This window comes from Neophocaena asiaeorientalis, unplaced genomic scaffold (genome assembly GCF_003031525.2).
Source record: "Neophocaena asiaeorientalis asiaeorientalis breed wild unplaced genomic scaffold, Neophocaena_asiaeorientalis_V1.1 scaffold249, whole genome shotgun sequence".
Taxonomy (NCBI): domain Eukaryota; kingdom Metazoa; phylum Chordata; class Mammalia; order Artiodactyla; family Phocoenidae; genus Neophocaena; species Neophocaena asiaeorientalis.
This window is the reverse complement of record NW_020172625.1, coordinates 7,439,951-7,464,736: the sequence shown is the minus strand read 5'-3', so window position 1 is coordinate 7,464,736 and position 24,786 is coordinate 7,439,951. Positions and strand designations below refer to the sequence as shown.

Sequence of the window (24,786 nt, the reverse complement as noted above, 5' to 3'; positions counted from 1 at the left end):
TTATTAAAGCACAGGGAGGATGCTAAGCCAACAGAAGAGTAAATGGGATTCCAATTAAGGATTACGCTAATAGCTATTCCCTGGTAACATGTAAGCGACCCAATTTCACTCTTTTGTTGAGTCTTGACACACTCAGAGACACATAGATTTATAAACTCCTGATAAGAAAAGTCAAATGTTTATCCCTTTCCCTTTTGGGATTGGAAGCAGATTCGCCTCTGAGGATCACACTATATTTCTTTGCATGGTGGTTTGGGGAAGTGGGGCATGAATAAAAGGGACCATGTCTGTGATAACAGCCATGTTTGCATCTCACAGATGTGATACAGGTTGCAGTTTTTACACAGAACAATTTTTATAAACAGTGGTAAATTTCCAAAGCTATCTGTCCACAAGCCTATTTAATAACGTTAAACATTACAGTGTATCTATAATAATGTTAAGGTGTTTTTGTCTCTGGTGATGAAAAAAGGACTGAAGCAGCTATCAGGATAATTCACTACTAATCCTGGCTCTGCAAGAGTTTGTGTGTTATTTAAGGAAATGGCTTAAACTTCTGGGGCCTCAGTTACCTCATATCCAAAATAAAACAAGATATTCCAGGTTTACCCTATGAGGTGGGAACCTAGGCATCATTTCTAATGTTATTGCTTTGTTTCGTGGAATAAGGTTTCCAAGTTCCAAACAGTGGTCTTGCCAGAAAGCTTTTGGAACACCACACAACTGTAGGCTGGGAACCACTTATGCATGTGCTTGTACACCAGCCATAAATGAAGGCAAAGACAAGTCGCATTTCTGGTTCCATGAAGCTATTAATGTATGCGCATATGCATGTGTGTGTGTCAAAGTAGTTTTCATTTAATGAAGTGATAATGATGCTAAATGATAGGTTTAGGAAATATCCTTACTTGGCAAAATAGAAGTTTGGTAACTTTATATTGTTTCCCAAAATATTGGGTGGGCCAAAAATTATCCTCAGTATTTTAAGTAAAAATAAAAGACACATTTTTCATTTTCACCAAGAACTTTATTGAACAACGTATTCACCCTTTTGTTCCACTACCTTCTGCCATTTTTCAGGCAACTTCATAATTCCATCTTCCCAAAACTTATCTTTTTGAGCAAAGAACTGTTCCAGGTACCTTTTACAGTCTTCCAGGGAACTGAACTTCTTTCCATTAAGAGAATTTTGTAAAGACCAAAATAAAGGGAAATCCGAAGGTGCAATGTCTGGTGAATGTGGCAGATGAATCAGAACTTCCCAGCCAAGCTGTAACAGTTTTCGCCTGGTCATCAAAGAAACATGCGGCCTTGCATTCTCCTTATGGAAGATTATGCATTTTCTGTTGACTAATTCTGGATACCTTTCGTGGAGTGCCGCTTTTAGTTGGTCTAATTGGGAGCAGTACTTGTTGGAATTAATTGTTTGGTTTTCCGGAAGGAGCTCATAATAGAGGACTCCCTTCCAATCCCACCATATACACAACATCACCTTCTTTGGATAAAGACTGGCCTTTGGTGTGGTTGGTGGTGGTTCATTTCGCTTGCCCCACGATCTCTTCCATTCCACATCATTGTACAGTATCCACTCTTCATCTCCTGTCACAATTTGTTTTAAAAATGGAACGTTTTCATTATGTTTCAGTAGAGAATCACATGTGGAAATAATGGTCAAGAAGGTTTTTTTCGCTTAACTTACTTGGAACCCAAACGTCAAAGCGATTCACATAACGAAGCTCGTGCAATGATTTTCAATGCTTGATTTGGATATTTTGAGTATGTCGGCTATCTCCTGCATGGTATAAAGTTGATTGTTCTCAATTATTGTTTCTATTTGATCGCTATCAACTTCAACTGGTTTATCTGACCATGAAGCATTGTCCAGCGAGAAATCTCCAGCACGAAACTTTGCAAACCACTTCTGACACATTCGATCTGTCACAGCACCTTCTCCATACACTGCACAAATCTTTTTGTGTGTTTCGCTTGCATTTTTACCTTTCTTGAAATAATAAACCCTGATATGCCGAAAATGTTGCTTTTTTTCTTCCATCTTCAGTATTAAAATGGCTACACAAAAACTCACCAATTTTGATAAGTTTTTTTTTTAATGTATGCTGATATGACAGCTGTTACATACAGTCTAACAAAATTGTTTCAAATGAAGTTAAAGACAACTAAGTGCTGCTAGAGGCATCTTACGGAAAAAACCGAATGAACTTTTTGGCCTACCCAATATGTTTTGAAATATTGCTGACCATGAAATTCCCAAACCTGGGAACCACAGGTAGCTGTATATAGAAAGTTGTAAAATTGGAAAGTGATAATATTGTGAACTGTCAAAGTGTGGTGTGAAACTGCATTAAAATCCTCCCTTTCCACCTGCGTGGAGGTGTAGAAGTACCCCCTCACTCTTCTTTGCCTGCATCTTCCATATAGGGCAGTGAAGAAGGGATGGGTTTCAGTCTTAAATTTGAATCTCAGATCTTCCATTTAATACCTGTGCAAATTTGAATGAATTGTGTAGCCCTCTGACCTTGGGTTTCTTATGAAATTTTACTAATTTACAGGGCTATTGGAATCATAAAGTGAGTTATTTCATATGAAACACTTAGCAGGGTGCCAGAACATAGCACAAAGCTGGGAAACACAAGTTGTAATTATTATTTCATCTCAGGACAGACTCAGTGTTGTCTGATTCCCTGTAGTATGACAGGAGAGATAGGAAGGGTACAGGACCTGGCAGGACTAGGTGGGAGCAGACTTAGCCATAGGCAACCCCAGGAGCCTTGGGGGGTGGTGGCACATTGGTATAGCAGTCTGGATGGACAACTGATTTTGATGCTCCAACAAAGAAAAGAGGGTATCTTGACAGTTTGGCAGAATCCACGGTCAGCCGCTTTCCAGATCTTCCAAAATGTACCCACAGGGTAATCTTGTGGCAGATTCCAGGTCCTGGGGCCTTAGGCTGGAGTCCAGGGATAAAGCCATTTTTAGAGGCAGGGAGAGATAAGGGTTGGGATGGAAGGAAGGGCAATACCATGCCCTATTACTAGGGCAGAGGTTGAAAATGGGGAGGCTGCAGCTGAATCTAGACTATAGGTGGTTTTTATTTGGCCCACATGCTTTTTGTTTCTTTTTCTTTTATTGTTTTTTTAAGAATTGTGATTAAATATACATAACATAAAATTTCCCATTTTAATCATCTGGGGGTGTATATTTTTATAAAAATGTTTTTTCTTTGTTGTTAAATTTTAAAAAGTGGGAGATTTCAGATTTTAAAAATCCAGATGTTCAGCTTCTCCTGGTTAAGAAGAAAATCTGGTCCCCATTCCTACATGAAAATCATAGCTGGGGCTAAGCAATTGCTGTCCCCTACTAACAGGGCACTCCGTCTTCAGTGTGCACAGCTCCCAAACAAGCCACATCTCTTATTCACGCTCCTTGGCTGGACCTTATAAGCATTCAAGTTTGCTGCCTCTTACCCCTGTAGCTGGGGAGCAAGTTAGGCATGCTATCAAGACAGTGATTCAGCAAGTTGGAGTGAAAGCCAGCTCGCAGAATGGAAGCACAGATTTAGGCCCAGAGACAAAACAACTATGGCTTCTCACCTGTCAGCAATGCTCACTGTCTTGGGATGATTCTTCACAGCCAGAAACGGCTCCTGCTTTCTGGCTTTGCAGTATTCTGTACAGCTGGTACCACTGGCCATGGTCAGCCTGATTCTCTTGGTTTCAGCCTCTGTGATAAAGTCGTTGGTACTTCAGTGCCTGACCTGTCTCCCTTCGTAGGTTTCTGAATGCTGTACTGAGCTTCTCCCCCACAGATTCCTATCACATATTAGATAGTGGTCAGTACTTCTTAGAACATGCAGTAAAGGTTCTCTACCCCAGTGTTACTAAAACATGGGAGTCAGGCAGCTTTCCTCCCACCCTTTTATTCCATTCAGACATCAAACTCTGAGAGAGTGTGTCTAAGGATTATGTTATTCCCAGAAGTAGCCTCCAATCATCACTTCTGGCTAAGTCTATGGAATCCAAGGCACTAGGCCCAATATAACTGGAGCAGATATTTTCATCACAGGTTTGGATCTGTATCTAGGTTCTGAGGCTTCCCATTTGCCTCTGGACTCTGAAAAACTTGTGAAACTTCTAAAACAGAATTTACAGAGGGTCAAGGTTTTAAGATATGTTTTAGAGTAAAGCCTCAGGAATGGTAGCTTATGGTTCTGAGGATGCTGTGGGAGACTCAGGGGAAGTTCTCATATTTTGAAAGATTATCTACCACTAGGAACTTGAGCATTCTCAGGGCTGAGGGTCAAACATTGGTTAATATAAGCAGTAAATACATAGGCACCAACCTCAAAGAATGGGTTGTAAATCCATATGGACTCTGAAACATGGTTTAGGAACTGGAGCTCAGCATTTTTTTTTTTTTTTTTGTGGTACGCAGGCCTCTCACTGCTGTGGCCTCTCCCATTGCGGAGCACAGGCTCCGGATGCGCAGGCTCAGCGGCCATGGCTCACGGGCCCAGCCGCTCCGCAGCATGTGGGATCCTCCCAGACCGGGGCACGAATCCCGTGTCCCCTGCATCGGCAGGCGGACTCTCAAACACTGCGCCACCAGGGAAGCCCGAGTTCAGCATTTTTGAGGCAGCAGAATTGGCTCCTTAGGGCTGAAGAGAAGCCACCTCCTTTCCACCTTCACTGTGGAATGGTGTTTTTCAATGTATGTTTTCCTGTGTATTGATACAGGTTCAAACATTCATGTATCTTTAAACCTACTGAATAAAAATCTCTGGGTGGAGGGGCAGGGGTGTCTGGCCCAGATCACGAATGTGTATTTTTAGTTTTACTCTAAAAGTCATTAATGTACGGTCAGGATTGAGCGTCCCTTTCTTCATTTCTGAAAATCAGAAAACTCCATTAAGCAGAACATTCTATTCTGTGGACTGTTTATTGAATGGGCGAGAATGTGTGGGGGTCAGGGCTAGGAAAAGGGAAAGAGTAGTGGATTTTCCAATTATTTGAAGGTCGTTCGTATTTTTTATTAGTTATCTAACTGAAAAATATCCAACAGCAAGGATTTTTACCTTAATCTATGTTTAAGTTTTTAATGGATTTAACTCAGAAGTTGGATGAATAGATCTTTCCTACCTATAAAAGTGACTGCACTAATGTACCAGCCACCATAGGTGAAATAAAACACCTGGATGGAAAATGACAGATTTACTTATTAGTCATCCTGAAAACTAAAACCTTTGACTGTATCAGAACATTCTATGTGGTAGATTAAAAGCCCTCATCACTTAACCTAAATAAACAACCACTTTATTTTGTTATAGTGGAGTAGGTTTTGGATTGAAAATTAAGAGATTGGACTCTGGTCTAAGCTCTAACTTCTAACTTTACCTCTCTGAGCCTCAGTTTATTTATTTATAAAATAAAAAGACTGGATTGTAGGCCCATAATTTTCAAAGTGCTGTCCTCAGAGTTTAAGTTTGGTGAAATCCCTTTATAAAGGGCAAAGGAGGCAGAGGTCAGAGGGAGGACTGCTTGGCCACATGTCAGCGTCAAGCAGAGGAGACCTGTGGTTTCTCTTTTCTATACAATGTACTTCCATATAAAGCATTCATTTGAAGAAAAAAATGCTTCTGTGCCTATTAACATAAGAAATAGCTTTAAGAAACCCACTTAATTGGATATTTAAGGAAACTTATTTTAGGGATGGAGCAGTTCTATCATTCCATGAGTTTATAGATTAAGGTGTGGAAGTACATACTCCAATATACTTTTGCATGGAAATGGCTCTTGGGTAGAAGCCATTTTAAAATAATTTATTTTGATGAAGAAGATGTTTATTTAGCTATTATACTGCCTGCTTTAATTTCTGAGCTTTGTAGCACCCTGACCCAAGTTCCCAGGAATTGTCCATTGGCAGACTAGGCCTGGTGATTTATTAATGAAACACCCAGTAAAGCCAAGAAGGTTACTCTTAGAATTTCATTTACTTTTAAACAGGTGCTTGAAAGTGTCACCTAGTCCTTAAGGTAACATTCTTCCTTAATCAATCTTTCTTCGTCCTTCGACAGTGCTTTTTGGTTTTCTTTTCTTTTCTTTTTTGGTAGGGGAAACTAATATAATTCATAGGCAAGAATTGTGATTTCAACTTTAGTTCAAAAAGGCCTTTACTTCATCTGCCACTGTGAAGGAATGAGGGATTCCACACAAGAGGACTTTTAAGCGTGTGTACTCATCCACTAATACACACTTCAATCATTTGAAGTGTGTATTCACCAAAAACTCAACCAAAGCAGAGACCTTTAGTTCTTGTACATTACAGGTATCTTGGGTACATTGATTTTCTCATCCAAAGAATGGAGAGTCTGTAGGCCATTAGTACAGCTGAATTTTGTTGATCAAAATGTAAAATTGACATCCAATTTTTCTACTATTTAATAAGAGTCCCCTACGTATCAAGCATTATGCTGTGACCTTAGACAAGTTTCTTAACCTCTGCATCCTTGAGTTTATCCTCTATAAATGGGGATAAAAGTAGTAGTACTTCATAAAGTTCCTGAGAGGATTAAATCATTTAATAGACCTACAGCACTTAGAATGATGCCTGTCACATGGTAATCATTTTCTACACCTTCTTATATATCATCTTCTTCTTAATTGCATTTCATTATACACTACTTTCTCAAGTATTATCAGTCAATGTATCACATATGGTAAGCCACACTGAATTAATTTCCCCAGCTTGCCAAAGTATCCTAGCCTCCAAAAATTTTTGATAAACAGCAGCTTACCTAACTTGCACTCTTTAGAATTTTAGCTGTCAGTGATAGCTATTTTTCACAACTTGTTATTAGACTATCCATAAATATATGATCTTTGAAAACTGATTAAAAGGAGAAATTCATTAATTATGACTTCAAATTATTTAGGAATGCTTTTAAATATATTTGACATACTACATTAACAGTAAAAAGAAAGCAAATGTGCACATGATAAGCACAAAATAAGCTTAATTTGAGAAGCTTATCATTGTTGTTTTGGGAGAGTATCATACAGATCTCAGATAAGGTACTAATTATGAAGATAACCCTTAACTTTATCATGTTTATAATAAGATAATAAGCAAGGTATTTTTGAGGACGTTTTTATGTATATAACCAAGAAATGGCAAGTAGAACACTACTTCGGGGGACTTAAGCTTGTTGCTATAGAATAAAAATGGTTACCCCTTATTAAAATGCATATACTGAAAGTAAAGTTTGGAGAACTTATATTAGAATATCATAAAAAATTAGATGAGCTGAAGAAAGGGGAATAATTTTCCATATTCAATATAATGTGTCTAAGATTCCCTCTGTCCTGAAAATTAGAAACTTTTAAGTTAAATATAAATCACTTCTTTCAAAGAGTCATATTAATTATGATTTTGTAATATATATACACACATATATATGTATATACTACTATACATATACATACATATTTACCCTCAAATATCTATAAAAGATACGTGATTCTTGGGCTTCCCTGGTGGTGCAGTGGTTGAGAGTCTGCCTGCCGATGCAGGGGACACGGGTTCGTGCCCGGGTCCGGGAGGATCCCGCATGCCGTGGAGCGGCTGGGCCCGTGAGCCATAGCGGCTGAGCCTGTGCTTCCGGAGGCTGTGCTCCGCAATGGGAGAGGCCACACAGTGAGAGGCCCGCATACCGCAAAAAAAAAAAAAAAAAGATACATGATTCTTTGGCTGAATTAAGTTTTATATTTTATGAACTCACTATTATAGTGTTTCTTGACCAGTGGTTGGTCACAGTGATCGGGAAAGCTTAAAAGGGAGGCTATGGAAGGAAATTGTGAAATAGTAAGACTCCAAGTCTACTCAGCAGAAAGACTAGTTCACACAGGAGTGTAATATGCTCTGTGGGTGACCTCACCTAAGTTGTGTTGCCAAATGCTCAGGAGAGACTCCAGATCTAAGTTTATCTTGTGGCAAGAGATTAAATTTACCAGGTAGTCTTAATTATTCGCAGAGCTCACTGAACTGCCATCATTTTAAATTTCTTGCCCACTCTTGGATCAAAAGGCAGAACACACTGTTCTAACAGAAAACTAAGGCTTTCTAGTATTCCTAAATATCACCACACAAAATTTTGAAAAAAAATATTTCACAATACTTAGAAATGTTGACCAGGGGCTAAATATGAAGACACAGGTGTTGTGCAGAAATATTTTACCAAACCTTTCAAAGCAGAATGGCTCCTCTCACTCTGAGGCAGTGCCCCATGAATCCTTCTGTTTCACAGTATTCAGAATTCATTAAACATGTTTGACTAGAATGCAGATGAATCACGCAAAATTAGCACAATATGTCTACCAATCCCTGAATGTTGGTATATCTAAGAATATGAGATTGTACTTGAGGTTCATGGTGGAAATATCTCCTTTCTTAAGGAAATTTCTGCAAACCGAAGCCTGGAATGCCTTTCTCTGCCTACTCAATTTTATCAGCCTTTTAATGTCCAGTTTAATTCTTATCTCATCTACAATGTCTTCAACAAGCTCTCAAGCCTCCAGGGCCCTCTCCCTTTTTACTTCAAGGCTGCCTAGCACTGTTGTGTAACAATCTTATGGGCCTATATCTCTTTTTTCTTAATGGAGTTTAAGCTTCAGAAAGGAATCTACATGTTTCTTTTAGTTTTTTCAAAACACTTAACTCACTGCTAAAAACATAAAACACTCAATAAATACTTAGAAAAAATGGCTAAGTAAAAAGGAGAATGAAAAGATTATAGAAATAAAATAAATTTACTTATTGATCAGAATTTGATAGGTCCTTCTTACATCTATGTATAGCAATCTGTATTTTCAGTGCTATTTCTACCTTCTTCTGAGTACAATTTTCCCACAGTGAAGGAGGGAGAGGATACACTGACGTTTTGCAAATTTTTGGTGTTGAGAATAGTTGAGGTAAGATTTTAGATTTAACTTTTCTTGTTACTTGTCAGCTCTTGATCTTACAATTCATTTGTGGCTTTAAGGACACATTCTCCCTAAATCTCATTTCTGCTCAAAACAAAGCAATAACAATAGACTGGGATATACCTCAATGTCTTAGGGATATGGCCTAGAGCTCTGCAGCCCACGTAATGCCACCCCTACTTTCAGGGGTATTGTTTTAGGTATTAGTGTTGTTAATTGCATGCTCATTGATTCATTAAAACAAAAGACAAAAATCAAAATAAAATCCTTGATACAGAGCTTAATAAGATCTGGAGAGATATTAATGAAGTTACTATTACAGATTGTTTTAGATGGAGAAAGAATTCTTTATAGCAACTTAGTTGCACATTGTCTCTGCTGACAACGTTACAAATCTTAGAATTTTTTGGTGTCCTTGTATGGCAGAAAACCAGTTTATGCTGTGACCAATATCTAAAACTCCGCAGAAACTTTTAGCTCCTGGGGAAATCTATATGGTCTTCTTTCCCCTCTCCCTGCTATTATAATACAAAGGAAAATTATTAACCATAAATTGATTTTTAAATTAACCAGGTAGAGCAGAATTCGGAAAAGATTTCATAAGCAAGTAGAAAGAGGATCTAGTGTGCTTTCTTTCTTTATTAAACTACTAAAGCCCAGCTATGTTGTTTCTCCCTTGATTCATTTAAATTACTCTGAGATGCTTGACTGACCTCTAGGGTACAACTAAAATATGTTTGAGTTTTTATTTGACATTTAAGCCAGCCATGAAAATTAGCATTGTTTCATAGTCCGGGGAACAAAGAAGTTATCCTAGGTCTGGAGAATTTCTATGGGTGGTAACTTTGAACTTAATACAGATTTGACTTACCCAAGCTTTGCTTTGGTTATTTACCAACACCAGCAGCTGGCTTTGACACATCTCCATGAATATCATCAGAGCTGATGAAAAAATTGTCTTAAGAACTCTTTGTGCACAGATAGATTATTGTTATGTTTATTGCTGATGAAATGTTTAGAAGTCTTGGTGCTCTCTCTCTGTCTCTCTCTCCATATATATATATTTTAAACGGTGAAATCTGTGAAGTGGTGCTATTAAAAGGAAGCACACCAAAATAAGCCACATATATAGGGTGAGAGGTTATGTGAATATACAGACAACATTTTTGCTTGTTCTTTGTTCCTTGTTTTCAGATTGTTTCAGACGTTCTCAGTCAGTTACTCTTTAGGGATATAAGATAAAGAGTGAGCTAGGGACTTGAAAAATAAAGTTATTCACCAAAATAAATTTATCAAGCTTCAAAATATGTAGAGTATTACCAATGCAGGGAGACACCAAAATAATCATATTTAATCATATTTGATATAGTAGCTTTTTAGCTCAAACCTCCAACAACTTGCTTGGCCACGTAAAAATCTCTTAAATTTACTACTCTCAACAAATAATATTTGGTTTAGTTCCGAATTTGGTCCTTAACTAGTTGCACGTTGGAACCATTTAGGGATGTTAAAAAGTACTGATGCCTATGTTCCACCCCTAGAGATTGTGACTTAAGTGGTCTGGGAATGGGGACACCTGGCCTTTGAAATTTTTAAAAGATCCCACAGGTGATTCTGAGGTGTAGGTAGTTTAGGAACCACAGCCAGATTATCATCTAGTCTTCTTTTAGGTGTTCATTCATTACAATAGCATTTGTTGAAACTCACTTCTGTGCCAGGTGCTATATTAAATATTGGGAAATTACAACAAAAGACATGGACCTTGCTTTCAGGAAATCCCAGTGCAGTGGTGGAAATCGACCATGGGTTAACTACAATACATGAGGTAATTACTACATGAAGGTCAGAGGTTAAATCACCCTGAACTGGGGCTGGAGGCGAGTGTTAGAAAGGAAAATCAGGAAAGACCTTATGGAGGAGCTGTAGTGTTGGCCTGGCTGTTGAACTGAAAATGGAAAGGAAGAGAACAGGTGGAGAAGACGGGAAGGGCATTCCAGAAAGAGGAAACAGCTTGTATAAAGGCATTAGAAATCAAGTTACATCCAGCCTCTCATTTTGTTTTCCTCTAATTCATCTTGCACATCATTGTTGCAACAGTTTTCATATAGTACACTGTACTGCACTTATCAGTTTCCTGCTAACAAAATGCTCATGGATCGTTATAGAGATCAGAGTGAATTCTGTACTGCTTAACTGGGCATCAGGGCATGCCAACTCCTCCTCTAAAGTACTTAGAATGTTTTCTTCATCACCCACCAGAAGACCCCAGGTGCATTTCCATCTCTTCACCACTGCTCACACCATTTCCCTGCGCTGTAACGTCCTTCCTGCAACGTTGACCATGTAGCTGAATCCTCCTTTTGTTCAAGGTTCTTTCTAACCACCCCACTCTCTCATCTGAATCTTTCAGCACTTAATTTTACTGTTTATTCATTTGGTAGTAATTAGATGATGCCCTAAATATTTATCTATGTCTTAGCTTTCTAATAGAATTAGAAATGCCTTACACAAAAGCATAGAGCCACATTCTTTTTTTTTCTTCATACAGCACAGTGCCTTGAAACAAATAAAAATCTGTATTTTATTACTGTAAACAAAACTGTATGATAGTACTATAACTTTAGAAAATAGAGGAACTAATTATCTGCATAATTGCCCAGTCTTTGGACATTGACACACACGATTTTTACATAGTTGTAAAGGTAGTATACAAATCATTCTTTATTCTGAAGTTTTACTCAATGTATCATATACATTGCCCAGAAAAATAATAAATGTCTTTGAATAATAATCAAAAGTACCATTTACCCCTGATATACCAAGAACTGCTTTGTTTATGTTGTCTCAACTTTTACATGTCCTTATACCAATCCCATGAGTTAAATAATGATGTTATTCTGGGAAGAACTGGACATACGAGCTCAATTCCTAGCTGAGCTATGCCACTTACTCTTTGGGTAAATTTGGACACTTCTTTTACTGATCTAATCCTCAGTTTCCTCATATCTGAAATGGGTATAATAATAGTTCCCACCTTGCAGGATTTGGTGGGGATTAAAGGAGATGATGGACATAAATAGTGCCTGGCTTATGGCAAACATTCAGTATGCTAACTGTCATTGCTGTTACTGTTGCTGGTCACATTTTATAGGCGAGAAAGCTTGGGATCAACAACATCTCCCCAAGAGCACACAGCTAGTATGTGACAGAGCCAGGACTCAAATCTGTGTCTCAGTTGTAAGATACAGGTCGCAGAACTGAATAGAATGTGGCCCTAGTCAAAGGAGAGAGCTCTCTTTTTGTCTCTTACCACAGACTCCCCAGCTGTCCAAGCATCCTGAGCTCTCTGCAACAGCACAGCATGGCTGGAGCAGGACGCGGGCTGGCACCCACCAATACCTGCTCCCCAGCAGCATCATAGCTGGGGCTCTGCAGCCGGACACCTGGGCACTCTCATCAGGTCTCAGATGTAAGGCTGAATTCTCTCCTGCTCTTTTGGTAACAAGACCAATTCCCACTATTCTCACATCTCACTAGGGTCACAATCTAAGGGGAAATGGACTGGCTTTCTGCAGGGTTTTGCCTGGAAGTATCTAGTCCTTGCTCAACTTTTTAATTTGGAGAGTCAGCATAAAAATTAAAGTCAGCTCTGTTAGTACTATTGCTGTTAATAATAGTTACTCCTTATAGTGCTTTTCCTGTTTGCCATTGATGCATTACATACATTGTTACTAAACACATCACATACATTATTTCCTATAATGCATACAACAACCCTGTGGAATAGCTATTACTGTCTCTGTTTTATAGATGAAACAACTGAGCATCTTAACCATTATAACTGCTGCCACCAGCATCCCCATTATAAAAGCACATGCTTTGAATTCTCAGTTCCAGTATTAGGATGACTTAAAATAATTCTGCCAGTCTAATTATGGAGTTATATTATCTAGAAAGGCCTATAATCCTTATTTTCAATCTCTGTCTATTAGACTGTCTTCTTACCTCCTCAACTTTCTTTCAAGTACTCAGTAATATTTTAGGAAAAGTCAGAGTTCTGACTTTTAGTCAGTTTAAATTGGTCAACTTTTTTTTTAAAATGGCATTGTTTATTAGGAAGAGACCTTTCATTCTTCTGATCCCTTTACTGGAAAGTAATGTTCATGAGCACAAGTTTTGATTACAGTTGCCTTAAAGACCAGTTTTGAAAAGTCTTTTGTTTACTTGAGCAATAAGTTGGTTGCTCAATGATACTATCAAACTGAGAACAAGAGGAAAGAAAAGTCAACTTAACCTGTTTCCTGGGATGAGAATGTGTCAAAGGCAGCATATCATGTCCTAAATCCCTTGTGTCATCAGTGTTGTATCATGTGTTATAGGTGAATTATCTTTTTTGTAAGTTAGGCCAAAGCGTGCTCCTTCAACTAACTGTGAAAGCATTCTTGAAAGCCCATGAAACCTTATTATTCTAATTACCAGCACAAGGGGTTGATAAATAAACTATGAGGCCAGGTATTATTGTCATTAAATAGACCTTGCTCAATTATTTATCCCTGGGTCTGGGGTTACAGCTCAAAGAGCTGTGCATATTGTACCAGGGCTTTGAGCTCTGAGACCTGGAGACTGGATTACAGTCTTGGCAGGCAGCTTTTGTTGAATGCAATTCAAGGGGATGACACACATTTTTCAGTCAGATATTTGGATGGTTTGAGGCCACCAGATAGTCAAAGTTTATCCACAAGAGCCTATTTCATTTTAGCCATGTAGATAAATCCCTTTAAATTATCCAGATCAATACAAATGGGTAGGAAAATGGACTCACTACAGGAAAAATATAAAGAAAATATGTTGCTTTTTAGTTTTCAAAGACTCTGCTCTTGGTTTTTTTGCATTCTGACATCTGTTATGGGTACTTTAGTGTCATAAGTATCAGTCAGTGTTTATCTCCATATTGACTAGTTTCTTTTTGTATCTTGTTTCTAACAGCACAGTGAAAGATGTTGTCTTCTGGTTAAGAAATGTGTTATCAGGGAGGATGGGATTGGGTGATACTAGTTTTCTTCCATCCTGAAATCATGCCAGCTCATTGTAAAGGTCAGCCCCCAAAATAGTGTTAAGGTGTGTTCTTTCACTGAGCTCTTCCCCCCAAGTATCCCCTCTTCTAGGCTGGAAAGGTGCAAGGGTGCTTTCTTACATCCCAAGAGCATCAGATTAGGGGGATCAAGAATCTGTTCTTGGGCTTCCCTGGTGGCGCAGTGGTTGAGGATCTGCCTGCTAATGCAGGGGACATGGGTTCGAGCCCTGATCTGGGAGGATCCCACATGCCGTGGAGCAACTAGGCCCGGGAGCTACAACTACTGAGCCTGCGCATCTGGAGCCTGTGCTCCGCAACAAGAGAGGCCGCGACAGTGAGAGGCCCGCGCACCGCGATGAAGAGTGGCCCACTGCTTGCCACAACTAGAGAAAGCCCTCGCACAGAAACTCAGACCCAACACAGCAAAAATAAATTAATTAATTAATAAACTCCTACCCCCAACATCTAAAAAAAAAAGAAAAAAGAATCTGTTCTTGCTTAACAATTCTCTGCCCACCCCATACCCCTGGCTTTGTTTTAAAGTCATCCCCTAGATTTCTGATGAGTTGAGTCTAGTAGTTATTTTGGCCAGGGTGGGAAGTGGGCAACAGGAGGCTCTAGAATGGCTGGTCAGGGAGCCCTTAGGTATGAAACCTGGGGAAGATCTCTTGAAGGATCGAGGAGCGGTTAGGGCATTCGGGCACTTGTGACTATGTGGAGTAGAGTGAAGTCCAGTCTTTCATTTGAAAACCATCAGGATATGTATGTTGAGGGTGGGTTAGGGTAGTAATTGGAAGAGAAGTATGAAACTATGCTTAGTATCAGGGATAAATTGGCAATTTAAGAGACAAAAAATAAAAACTTGTTTAGATTGTCCAAAGGAAAATATATCTATAATAACTGATAAGAAACCTTATGAATGCCATGAAAATAAGTTTCTGTATTTGTTAAATGAATTTATAATCAATTTTGTGGTGACTTAAATTTGGTTATAACCCTGACTTCCCTCTCTCTCTTAAATCTTGCTAGTTTAATGTTCCTGTAACATAATTATCAGCTCACAAAATTTAAAATCTTGTCAGAAATATGGAGCAGAATAGCTATGTCTTTACACTCCTGTCTGCTTAGAGCCGTCATGTTTTCTAATTGGCCACTCAGCTAGAAAGTGATCTAATTCTAATAGGCCAAACTGATGTTCTTTAATTATCTGCTAATCATCAGGAGCAGTGGATATCCCCATAAAATAGTCACCTTGTTACATTTGAAAAACAAATTTTGATTTTACTACTAAGAAGAATATTTGGTCCTCCATTTATATATGTTTATTATAATAGAGAATGATATGATAATTCCTGTCTATACTTGGTTTTATGAACTTCAAAATTCTTGATGCCAAATAATTGCTATAACACGATGTATAGGTTCCTAAAAATTTCTACACTGTGAAAAATTGGGTAATGAAAACTACAGGGCTTGCAGGAAAAATGGGGATGGGGCACAATATTCAGAAACATCATCAGTGACACATTAAAAAAAGACAGAAATTTAAGAAAACGGCAGCAACATTTTACACATGTTTAATGGCTGAGAAATACATAAACACTGCAATAAATATGGCAGTTTACCTTAAAAAAGACCTGAAGTTTGCTTGTGGAAATGACAAGATTGCAGTTTGTGAATTATTGTGAAGCATGGAAGGAGGGTCATTGTAACACCAGCTCTGAATGGATGTGACTTTTCTAACACATGGGGTGCCATGAAATAGCTGGTTGATGAGGTGTGTGCATTTTGTATATATACTGCTAGGTTTAGATGGATGTGTTTTTTTCTTGTATTCACCCAGTGTTTCTTGTAGATAAAATCACATGTAAGCAAACACAAAATTTGTGTTATGTTCAAATTGTTCCGTAATATAAAACAATCATGTTAGAACAGATTCTTGGTTTCAAAACAAGTGTTACAGTGGAATTGACAGTGTAATAATTCCTTCAACACATTCACATCTATAGTCTCATCTTATTCTCGCCACCACCCCAGCAAGCAGGGAAGCAATTGCCCAATTTTTGTTTGTTTGTTTGAGAATCCTGACCTGTTAAAAGCTACACAGTAACTGAAGGAAACTGTCCCAGAGCTTGCTCGGGTGTGTGCGAGTCCTGAGCTAGTAGTCTTTCCTCTGAGAAGTGGGATGCTCCTTAACATGAGTACAGAGAGTGACAAAAACATGGGCAAAGTTATAGAGACAAATCACAGAGTCTGGGTTAGAACTCAGGTTACTTGATTTTCAGCTTAGATCAGTTCAACATTTTATAAAGTGTCTGCTAAGTACCACACTCACTCCTGTCTTATCATCTCTATAATACATAGTTAAAGCTTAACTGTGATAACGGTTTTTTGATTGCGTGGATCTAAAAACCCAGCCATGAGAGCTCAGTTTATACTTGTTGATGGGGCTTTATTGAACATTTTAAAATGTGTAGAATGTTCTAGAAACTGTTTTTCAATTAATCTTCACAGCCCAGAAGTCATGTCAAATGTCAGGGTGTTTGACAAGGCCAGCCTAATAAATCTTCTTCATATCTAGAAAGCTGTCCTAGTAAGTATCTGAGAAGACCGAAGGGAAGGGTGCAATCCCAAAGTCTAGGAATGATTTTTCCTTCAAGCATTAATTGATGTGGAAAATACAATTATTAGATACTCCCTTGTCTCTGTCTATCCAAATTATGCCATTTAGGTCTATTTCAAGAAGGTTTCAGTTTACTAAACACCTCCTGTGGTCAAAGTAGTGAACAGTGCTGTGAGAGATACAAAAAGGACAAGATATTGTCCCTGCCATTAAGGAAATGATGTGGGAAGTCTGTTTGATGACCGAAGAGAGTCTTCTCTGTTGTGCTTGTGTTTTTATGGCAGGTCGTGGGTGGGTGCACATGCACAGGTGAGTAATGGGGCACCATTTTCTAGTTATCAGCTAAGTTAGCAGACATGTGCTGTTTTCATCACTGGGTATTGTAAAATCATGAGTTTAGCATTGATACTAAGGAACACAGAAAATCCTTCACCAACTTAAGGATGAAGTTTCATTTTTCACTTTTTAAAGAGTACTTTGTGTGTTGTTTATTTATAGTCATGTGTTGAAGGGGCTTGTCTGTAAAACCACATATTCCAGGGGCCACCTGACTGACGACAGCTTTGTACCTGTAGAACCAATGTCCAGGTTTGGATTATCCCTTGGTTCTCTTGGGTTATGCATTTTATGGCCCTGGAGAGGTCAAGGCAAGCCTGGACTGCCTCTATTTTAAAAATTCTTTTCATATCTCAAACAAGCAACAATAGCAAAAATGACTAAAAAGGTTACAAAAGTTGTATATTTAACATGTTCACTTTATCCATTTTGATGAATTAATGCTTTTTACCACAAACACAAAGACACTAATGTGACTACTGTAAATGTACAAATATTTGGGAATAGCGTTAAAGTTTAAATTTGAAGCCCTTTCAGAATGTGAGGCCAAAAAGTATTCCTTTCCTTTTCTCTCTTCCCTCAACCCCATTTGCTTTACAGAGTATGGTTTTTCTGTTTTAAGTCATAATCGCTTTTATGAGATTAAATACCAGATCAATAAGTGTGTTCTGTGTCAGTTTGTCCTAAACTCCCTGCCCTATTTTTTTTAAAAAAGCAATGCTTAAAAAAGAAGGAAAGAAAGTATTTTAAAATAAACATTCCGACTGCCAGAATCTGAAGTAAACTTCAGATTCAATTTTGTATGTGGTAGAAATGAGAACTAGGGTTCTCTATTTTGACACTTAGCATAAATTCCTTGCTTTTTGATGACTCCAGTGAGACTGAAATATCTCATTCTTTCTGACCAGAATTAAAAAACTTAAACATCCATTACAAGTCCCAAGGTTAGGAAATTCAGCTTACATTCACTTGTTAAGGGTTTGAAAGTGTCTAGAAGAAATCAGGCAGTAGACCTAATAAAATTGAATATCCATTACCTTTATACTGTATTAATCTCAACCCACCACCACCCACCCCTTATTTTGTTTTATTTCCTCAGGGAAGCAAAAAAATTTGTGAGTGAAAATGAAGGGGCTCTTGGGAAAGGAAAAGGAAAACGGTGGTTTGCGTTTAAGATGATGATGGGCAAGGTAAGTATTTTCTTAGCTCAATTTGGTTGGTGCCATTTATGCTCAGTGGAAGCCATGTTGCCCCCGAGCGGTGGTAAAATTGGTTCTGTTCTGAGTGAAAAAAATGTTATGCGTTATGTCTATACATAGGTACATATACAGTAGATAAAGAGTATTCTGCGTTACTGAAATTTGGAGAAAGGGATGATTCAGAAAAAAAATTGTCCTAAAAGGCTCTTTAAAGGAGTTAAAATGAAAATAAGTCGATAAACATTGATTTATGGCAAAAGACTGACCTGTGTGCTTTTATTACTTCCAAATGTAAAAGGTTGAGCCCCTTTCATTTTCATTCCCTGGGAGTTAAGGGATTCTGGGTCAAGGTTTCTTTCTCAAAATGTGTACAAGTTACATGGCCATATAGCTGTTCTCTACCATGAACATCAACTGTAGATTGGATAGAAAATAAGAAAAAACAAGTGATATGCCAATATAAACATAGATCTTTGGAAAAGATAGAAAAGAAACTAACATTTATTTAGCACTTACTATGTGCCAAGCACTGAATTAAATCCTTCTATAAAAATTAAATCTTTATATAAAAATCTTTCCATATTTAATTCTCACAGCAAAGTAGGTATGTAGGTATTATTATCTCCTCTTTACAAATGTTATACCACCTGAGGCTAAATATATTCCCATAAAGATGGGAGTTTTGTGACTGAAGTTCATATATCTTAAATATGAAATATTTAGATAGATCGGTAATATATATTTATACAGCATATATATCATAGATTAGTTTTGTCTGTTTTTACAATTTAAATAAATGGAATCATATAGCATTTATGCTTTTGTTTCTGGCTTCTTTGATGCAATGTTATTTTCATGAGATATGTTCATGTCATGTGAGTTATAGTTCATTTTTATTTATGTGTTGTATCTCATCGTATGAAGATGCTGTAATTTATTTATCCATTCTGTTATAGATGAATATTTGGGTTGTTTCTGGTCTAGGTAATCTTTCAAACTCCAGACTTGTCTCAAATCTTATTTAGGCTCCCCATGTCTGTCTAGCTCACCCATTATCTCAGCATAATCTGTACATGTGCAAATTTATCTGCCCCATTCTCATTCTTCTTCTTAGTGGTCCTCTTGATCATGGGTAACCCAACATTGTTGGGTAAAATGGAAGGAAGATCTTTTATAAAAACTAATTTATGATTCTTTTTCTTCTTCCTTTTCCTATAACACCATGCCTTTCCATTTAGCTGACTGTTCTACCTCTACCAGAATGAAAAGACATAGCACTTACCATCCTGTATAGAAATTACCTGTTTATATACAGTGTACTTGATCCAGAAGCCCTTCAAGGCAGGAACTATGTCTTATTTATATTTCTTTAATTTCTTCATGCAATGAATATTTAATTAAACACACACCATTTGCTGATCACCTTATTAGGTGCTAACTCAGTCCCTGCTCTCTTATTGTGTGGTAGAATAAACAGATATTTCTCAGTGGTCAGCATATTTTCTGTAAAACAGAGAGTCACTAAACATTTTTTAATTAAATTGGTCCAGGGGTAGGTGGGGAACAGGGAGGCAAGTGAAACTAGCATCTCCCCTTTTTACAAAAAGCAATATGTGATGCCAGAGAGATCTTTCCAAGCTCATTGTCATGAGATATTTTGGGATGAGTGTGGGAGATAAACATCTTAACAAACAAGCAGTTGGGTTTTACTGTTGTACTTGGCTTTCTTTTCAGAAATGGGTAAAATTTCTCCGTGATTTTGAGAACTTCAAAGCTGCTTGTGTCCCCTGGGAAAATAAAATCAAGGCAATTGAAAGTAAGTGCTCAATCTCATTAGATGGGGAATGCTGTCCTAGATAAATGTGTCATAAGCTAATCAGATGCCTTTCTCAGTTTCTGAACTATTGGAAAGATTAAGAACAAGAAAACAAACAAATAAAGACATTTTCATGTCCTCTTTGCTCACTGTGAAGATTTGCTAGCACTTACCAATCACAGCACTGGAGACCCCATTCTCCCTTCCTGCATTAGACCAAAATATTTTTTTGACCTTGTTTTTTCTTCTACACATGGAAGTCAGTATAGTGCACAATGACACTGAATCATCATTGGGAAGGCAGAGATTTTATTTCGGCAATGAACATGACATTGAAAGTAGGTACTTTAAATATTATAAATTAACTATATTTCAGTTAAAAAACTCATATACAAATATCAAAAAAACAGAAAATATATATTCACTTGGATGTTAGGCAGTAATCAAAATGAACAATGTCTAAAAACAGTGAAGAAATCTTAAAGTATCATTTTCCAACCTCTGAAGTAGAATAAGCAATAATCATCCAGGAACTTGCTATATGAATATCACATTGTGTCTTCATTTTGTACAATATTCATAGTGTACAGAGAAGGCAGGAGAATGTACTCAATCAAAAACCTGTTTAGTATAGGGCTGTAGGCTTAGAGTAAGGCAAATAAAAATTTTAAAGTATTGTAAATATGATAGCATGTCATTTCTAAGATAATAAAGAATATAAGGAAAAGGGGATAACATTTAAAATAATTTTGAGCATAATCTTGCCATATTCTGGTTTGTAACAGTTTTGACTAGGATCTGATTTTCTCCCATGCCCCTCCAGATAGCAGGGCAGATTTTCCTGCTGGCTAAATGTTGCGTTGCCTAATTAAAATAGAGTCTCCATAGGGAGATAACACAGTTGATGGATATTTCACTGACAAGATTGGGCACGTTTTAGGAGTGACTATCCCTCAGTCCTCTGTCCCTCATTATCAAATGGCAATGAATTAAAATACATCAGCTCATTAATGGAACTTCCTCACACATATTCCTGTGCCATCCCTTTCTTGCCTTATTTTCCTCCTCAACACTTATCACTATCTAAAATACTATATTACTATATCTCAATTAAATTTAATTAAATTTAAAAATAAATTATTAAATAAATAATAAATAAAATAAATTAAAAATACAGTCATTTCATTTCATTTTGTGTTCATTTTTTCCAATAGACATGAAGGCAGAGATTTTGGTTTGCTCTTTCCCGGATCCCTAGACCTAGAACTTGCTTGGCCCTAATAAATATGTGTTGAATAAAATTAAACAGAAGACATTTTCCAAATATCTACTATTCTAGGAAATGGAAAAAAGAAACTTAGACACATCAAAAAAAGAATAGTCATCATGAAATTCTTAAGTTTTAACTGTGCAGCTAAAATATGGTACCTTGAGAGCCATTGTGAAACAGAAGGCCCTTTAGAGCATTAAGATCCTGATACAATGTGTGTTGAAAGAAGTCTGGATTTTTTTCTTGCTTTGCTACAGATTTGCTGTTTGACTCTGAGCCAGCCATTTAATCCCTCTGAGCCTCAGTCTACTCATTTATGAAATGATAATGATGAATCTTAATCAGTTATGAGATGTATCCCAAGAAATTTGTAATTAATGATAGCTAAAATATATACAATTTGCAAATCATTTATTTTTAAAGTACACTAGAGCAGGTTACAGTCTATCTCAATAGCAATGTCATGGTCACATGTGTTGCAATAGCCTGTCTTGAGTGGAATAGAAACAAATGGAATTATTTTTATTGCCAGAAGTTGCACATAGGAATGAGTTACACATATGACCATAATTTATTGTGTGTGTCACAGTGGGAAAAACATATTGAGAGCTACTCAATAATACTTTCAGTTATCTTCCCTCCTCCCCTCTTCCCTCAGAAATTTGGAGCAGTCAATCTGGACAGTTCAAACAAATGTGGATTATTTTCCACATTTATTTTTTGATTAGGTTGTCCTGATATTTTTCACTTTTTGTGGTGCTTTTTGCCTCACTGTGGAGAATTGACACTTATTTTCTATTCTATCAACAATCACCATAACAACCATTTATTGAGTGCCACTCAGAAACCCTACAAACATTATTTCATTTAATCTTTAACATGCTGGCATTGTGCATATTAGCTTTCTGTTTTAGAGTTGTGGTCAATAACTGTCCCAGAATAAGTTAGCAGAGGAGCCAAGATAAAAGGTGAAGTCTGTCTGGGCCCAAAGCTTGCCATTTTCTCAGTGTAGTGTGCTGGTTTTTGCTCTGAAGAAGATTTTATAAACTTTTTCTTTTGCACCGGGTCCTAGAGAAGATTAGACCAGGACAATGGCATGATAAGTAATTACAGATTTCCTTGATATTTATCCTATTTGGGGAACTATTTCCCACCTTCTCATGTATTTATTTTTCAATGAGTTATTTATTTAATTATATATTTCATATTCTATAAGATACGTAATGTATTAAGCTCTTAATGATAATCATAAGTGCACTGTATACTTTTGGATATTGCATTAGTTGAAAAGTATGAAACCTATCTAAGAGTAAATTAGCAGAGTCTTTGGATTGGACTAACCATCTCATAGACTTCAAGCTGAACTGAATGAAAGGTGGAAAGAAATGGGACATGCAATCAGTTTATGAAAGGTTGAGGTCTTCTTGTCCCTTTCTGGCTCTATAGTTTGGGCAATGCTTTGATATTTAGGGCTCTCTATTTCCACATTTGGCTTTTCCACAAAATTTAGTTACAATCAGTCCATGTAAGCGTGTGAAGTTCTTTGCTTTATACTCTTGAGTTATAAGTTATTGAAACAGTTAAATGGAAAATAGACTTATACTAAGAGAGGCCTGAATAATTTACCTTCTCTGCAAATTTTTTTTCAGAAAAAAGTAGGTTAAGCATGTACCCTATTTATAATATTTATACTTTATATTATAAAACTAATATAAATGCTTTTCTTTTAAAGAAATGGCCATTTAATCTTATAAAAGTTTCAGAAATGTTACTATATTCCTTTTAAAGGTCAGAATCATCTAACATAATATCTCATTTAATCTTCTGAATAAGCTTGATGTGATTGATTAATTGATTGAGCAAATACTCACTGAGTGCCTACCATTTATTAGGCATGTTTCTCGGCACTGGGGATGCAATACTGACAAAGACAGGCAAGGGTCGATCTTACATTCAAATGTGTTGATATGTGTGTGCGTGGGTGAGGAGACAGTTCATAAAACACAAGCAAATAAATAATGAAGATGATTATGGACTGTGGTAAGTGGCAAAGAGAAGCACTCTCTTCGTGTTCCCCTCCCAAAAGTCTTTCTAATCCGCCATGCTCTCACTCACTGCTCCATCTCTAAATAAATACTAACCAAATATTTTCCAAATTTGGTTTTGAAGGAGTCCCAAATTACCAGCCTTCATTAAGTTTCCGCAAAGCTCTGTCCCGTACTTGGCAGAATCACAAGAGGAACTCAAGTCTAAAACTCATGCTGTTTCCATTTTGATTCCAGTAGGACCTGGATCCCTATACTAGTGTGGACCAGGTACTCACCTGATGACTCCCAACTTTTTTTCATATAAAAAATAGCTTTGATAATTCTTGTCATGGAGGAATTCCGTGAAGTTCTACATCACATGGTGATGCTGTGGAGTTTTACTATCATGCCAGCCTTGTAAAAGGCCTAGAACCACGTGGTTACCTGCAGAGATGCACCTTATTAACCACATTGCATTGCATATTTTGCTAAAGAAGCTGTGTATTTGTGCTCCCTGGAGTACAAGTATAATATATACCTACTGTGACTCCAGCATTACTGTTAAAACCATGGATTAAATCATTAAATGTCTTTCAAGCTGGAGATTACAAGTCTTTCTAAGAATCAAAATCTGCTTCTTCCTAATAGTAAACTACAGCATCAAAGGTGTGATAGACCTCTTCTTTTTTTAGACCAGAAGTAGCTTTAGACAGACAACCTTAAGCACAGAGTTTAAACTGCATGTTTCCCTGCTGGCCTAAAGGCACCAGAAAATATGAATTAAATTTGCCACATTTAATTCCCTATCCCTAGACCAGTTTGAAAGAAACTGTGCTTTGAATCCTAGCCTAACAAGATGGTATTTATATTGTACTTTACAGCAGGTGATTTAACTGGTCTTTTCCCGTTTAGAAATGTTCATTATTTATCTGCTTGTCTTATTACCCATCTGTTCAAGAGGAAATTATACATGATGACAGACTACAAATTACTCTGCCTTAATAATAAATAACCAGAGGGAGAGATGAAACTTTAACATTAATTTAAAGGAAACACAGAAAATTCAGGAATAAGAATATTACATAAGCTTTAGGCCTCACTTTAATAAATACCAAAGACTTTTCATATATTAATAATTTACTAATGAAATAGCATTTATTAGTTAGATTAAAGAGAAAAGGAATTGGTCATTTATGGGCACAATCCAAATTTGTGAATTTGACCAGCCTTAGCTGAGTGATGGATATTATCTGTATCTATTCTTTCACACACACATTCATTGCCTATTTATTCTATATAGCATAGTTGTTTTTGTTTGTTTGTTTTGCGGTACGCGAGCCTCTCACTGTTGTGGCCTCTGCCGTTGCGGAGCACAGGCTCCAGACGCGCAGGCTCAGCGGCCGTGTTTCACAGGCCCAGCCGCTTCGCGGCATGTGGGATCTTCC

The 24,786-nt window shown here is 37.3% G+C and overlaps 1 protein-coding gene across 1 annotated transcript in view; it reads left to right on the top strand.

Moving 5' to 3' along the window:
• The window catches only part of TMC1 (transmembrane channel like 1), a 129,063-nt gene that overhangs the window by 38,676 nt on the left and 65,601 nt on the right, over positions 1–24,786 (top strand). The window contains exons 6-7 of the mRNA XM_024738997.1: positions 18,129–18,219; positions 19,963–20,044. Coding sequence (XP_024594765.1) covers positions 18,129–18,219; positions 19,963–20,044 — 173 coding nt within the window. The remainder of the gene's footprint in view (positions 1–18,128; positions 18,220–19,962; positions 20,045–24,786) is intronic.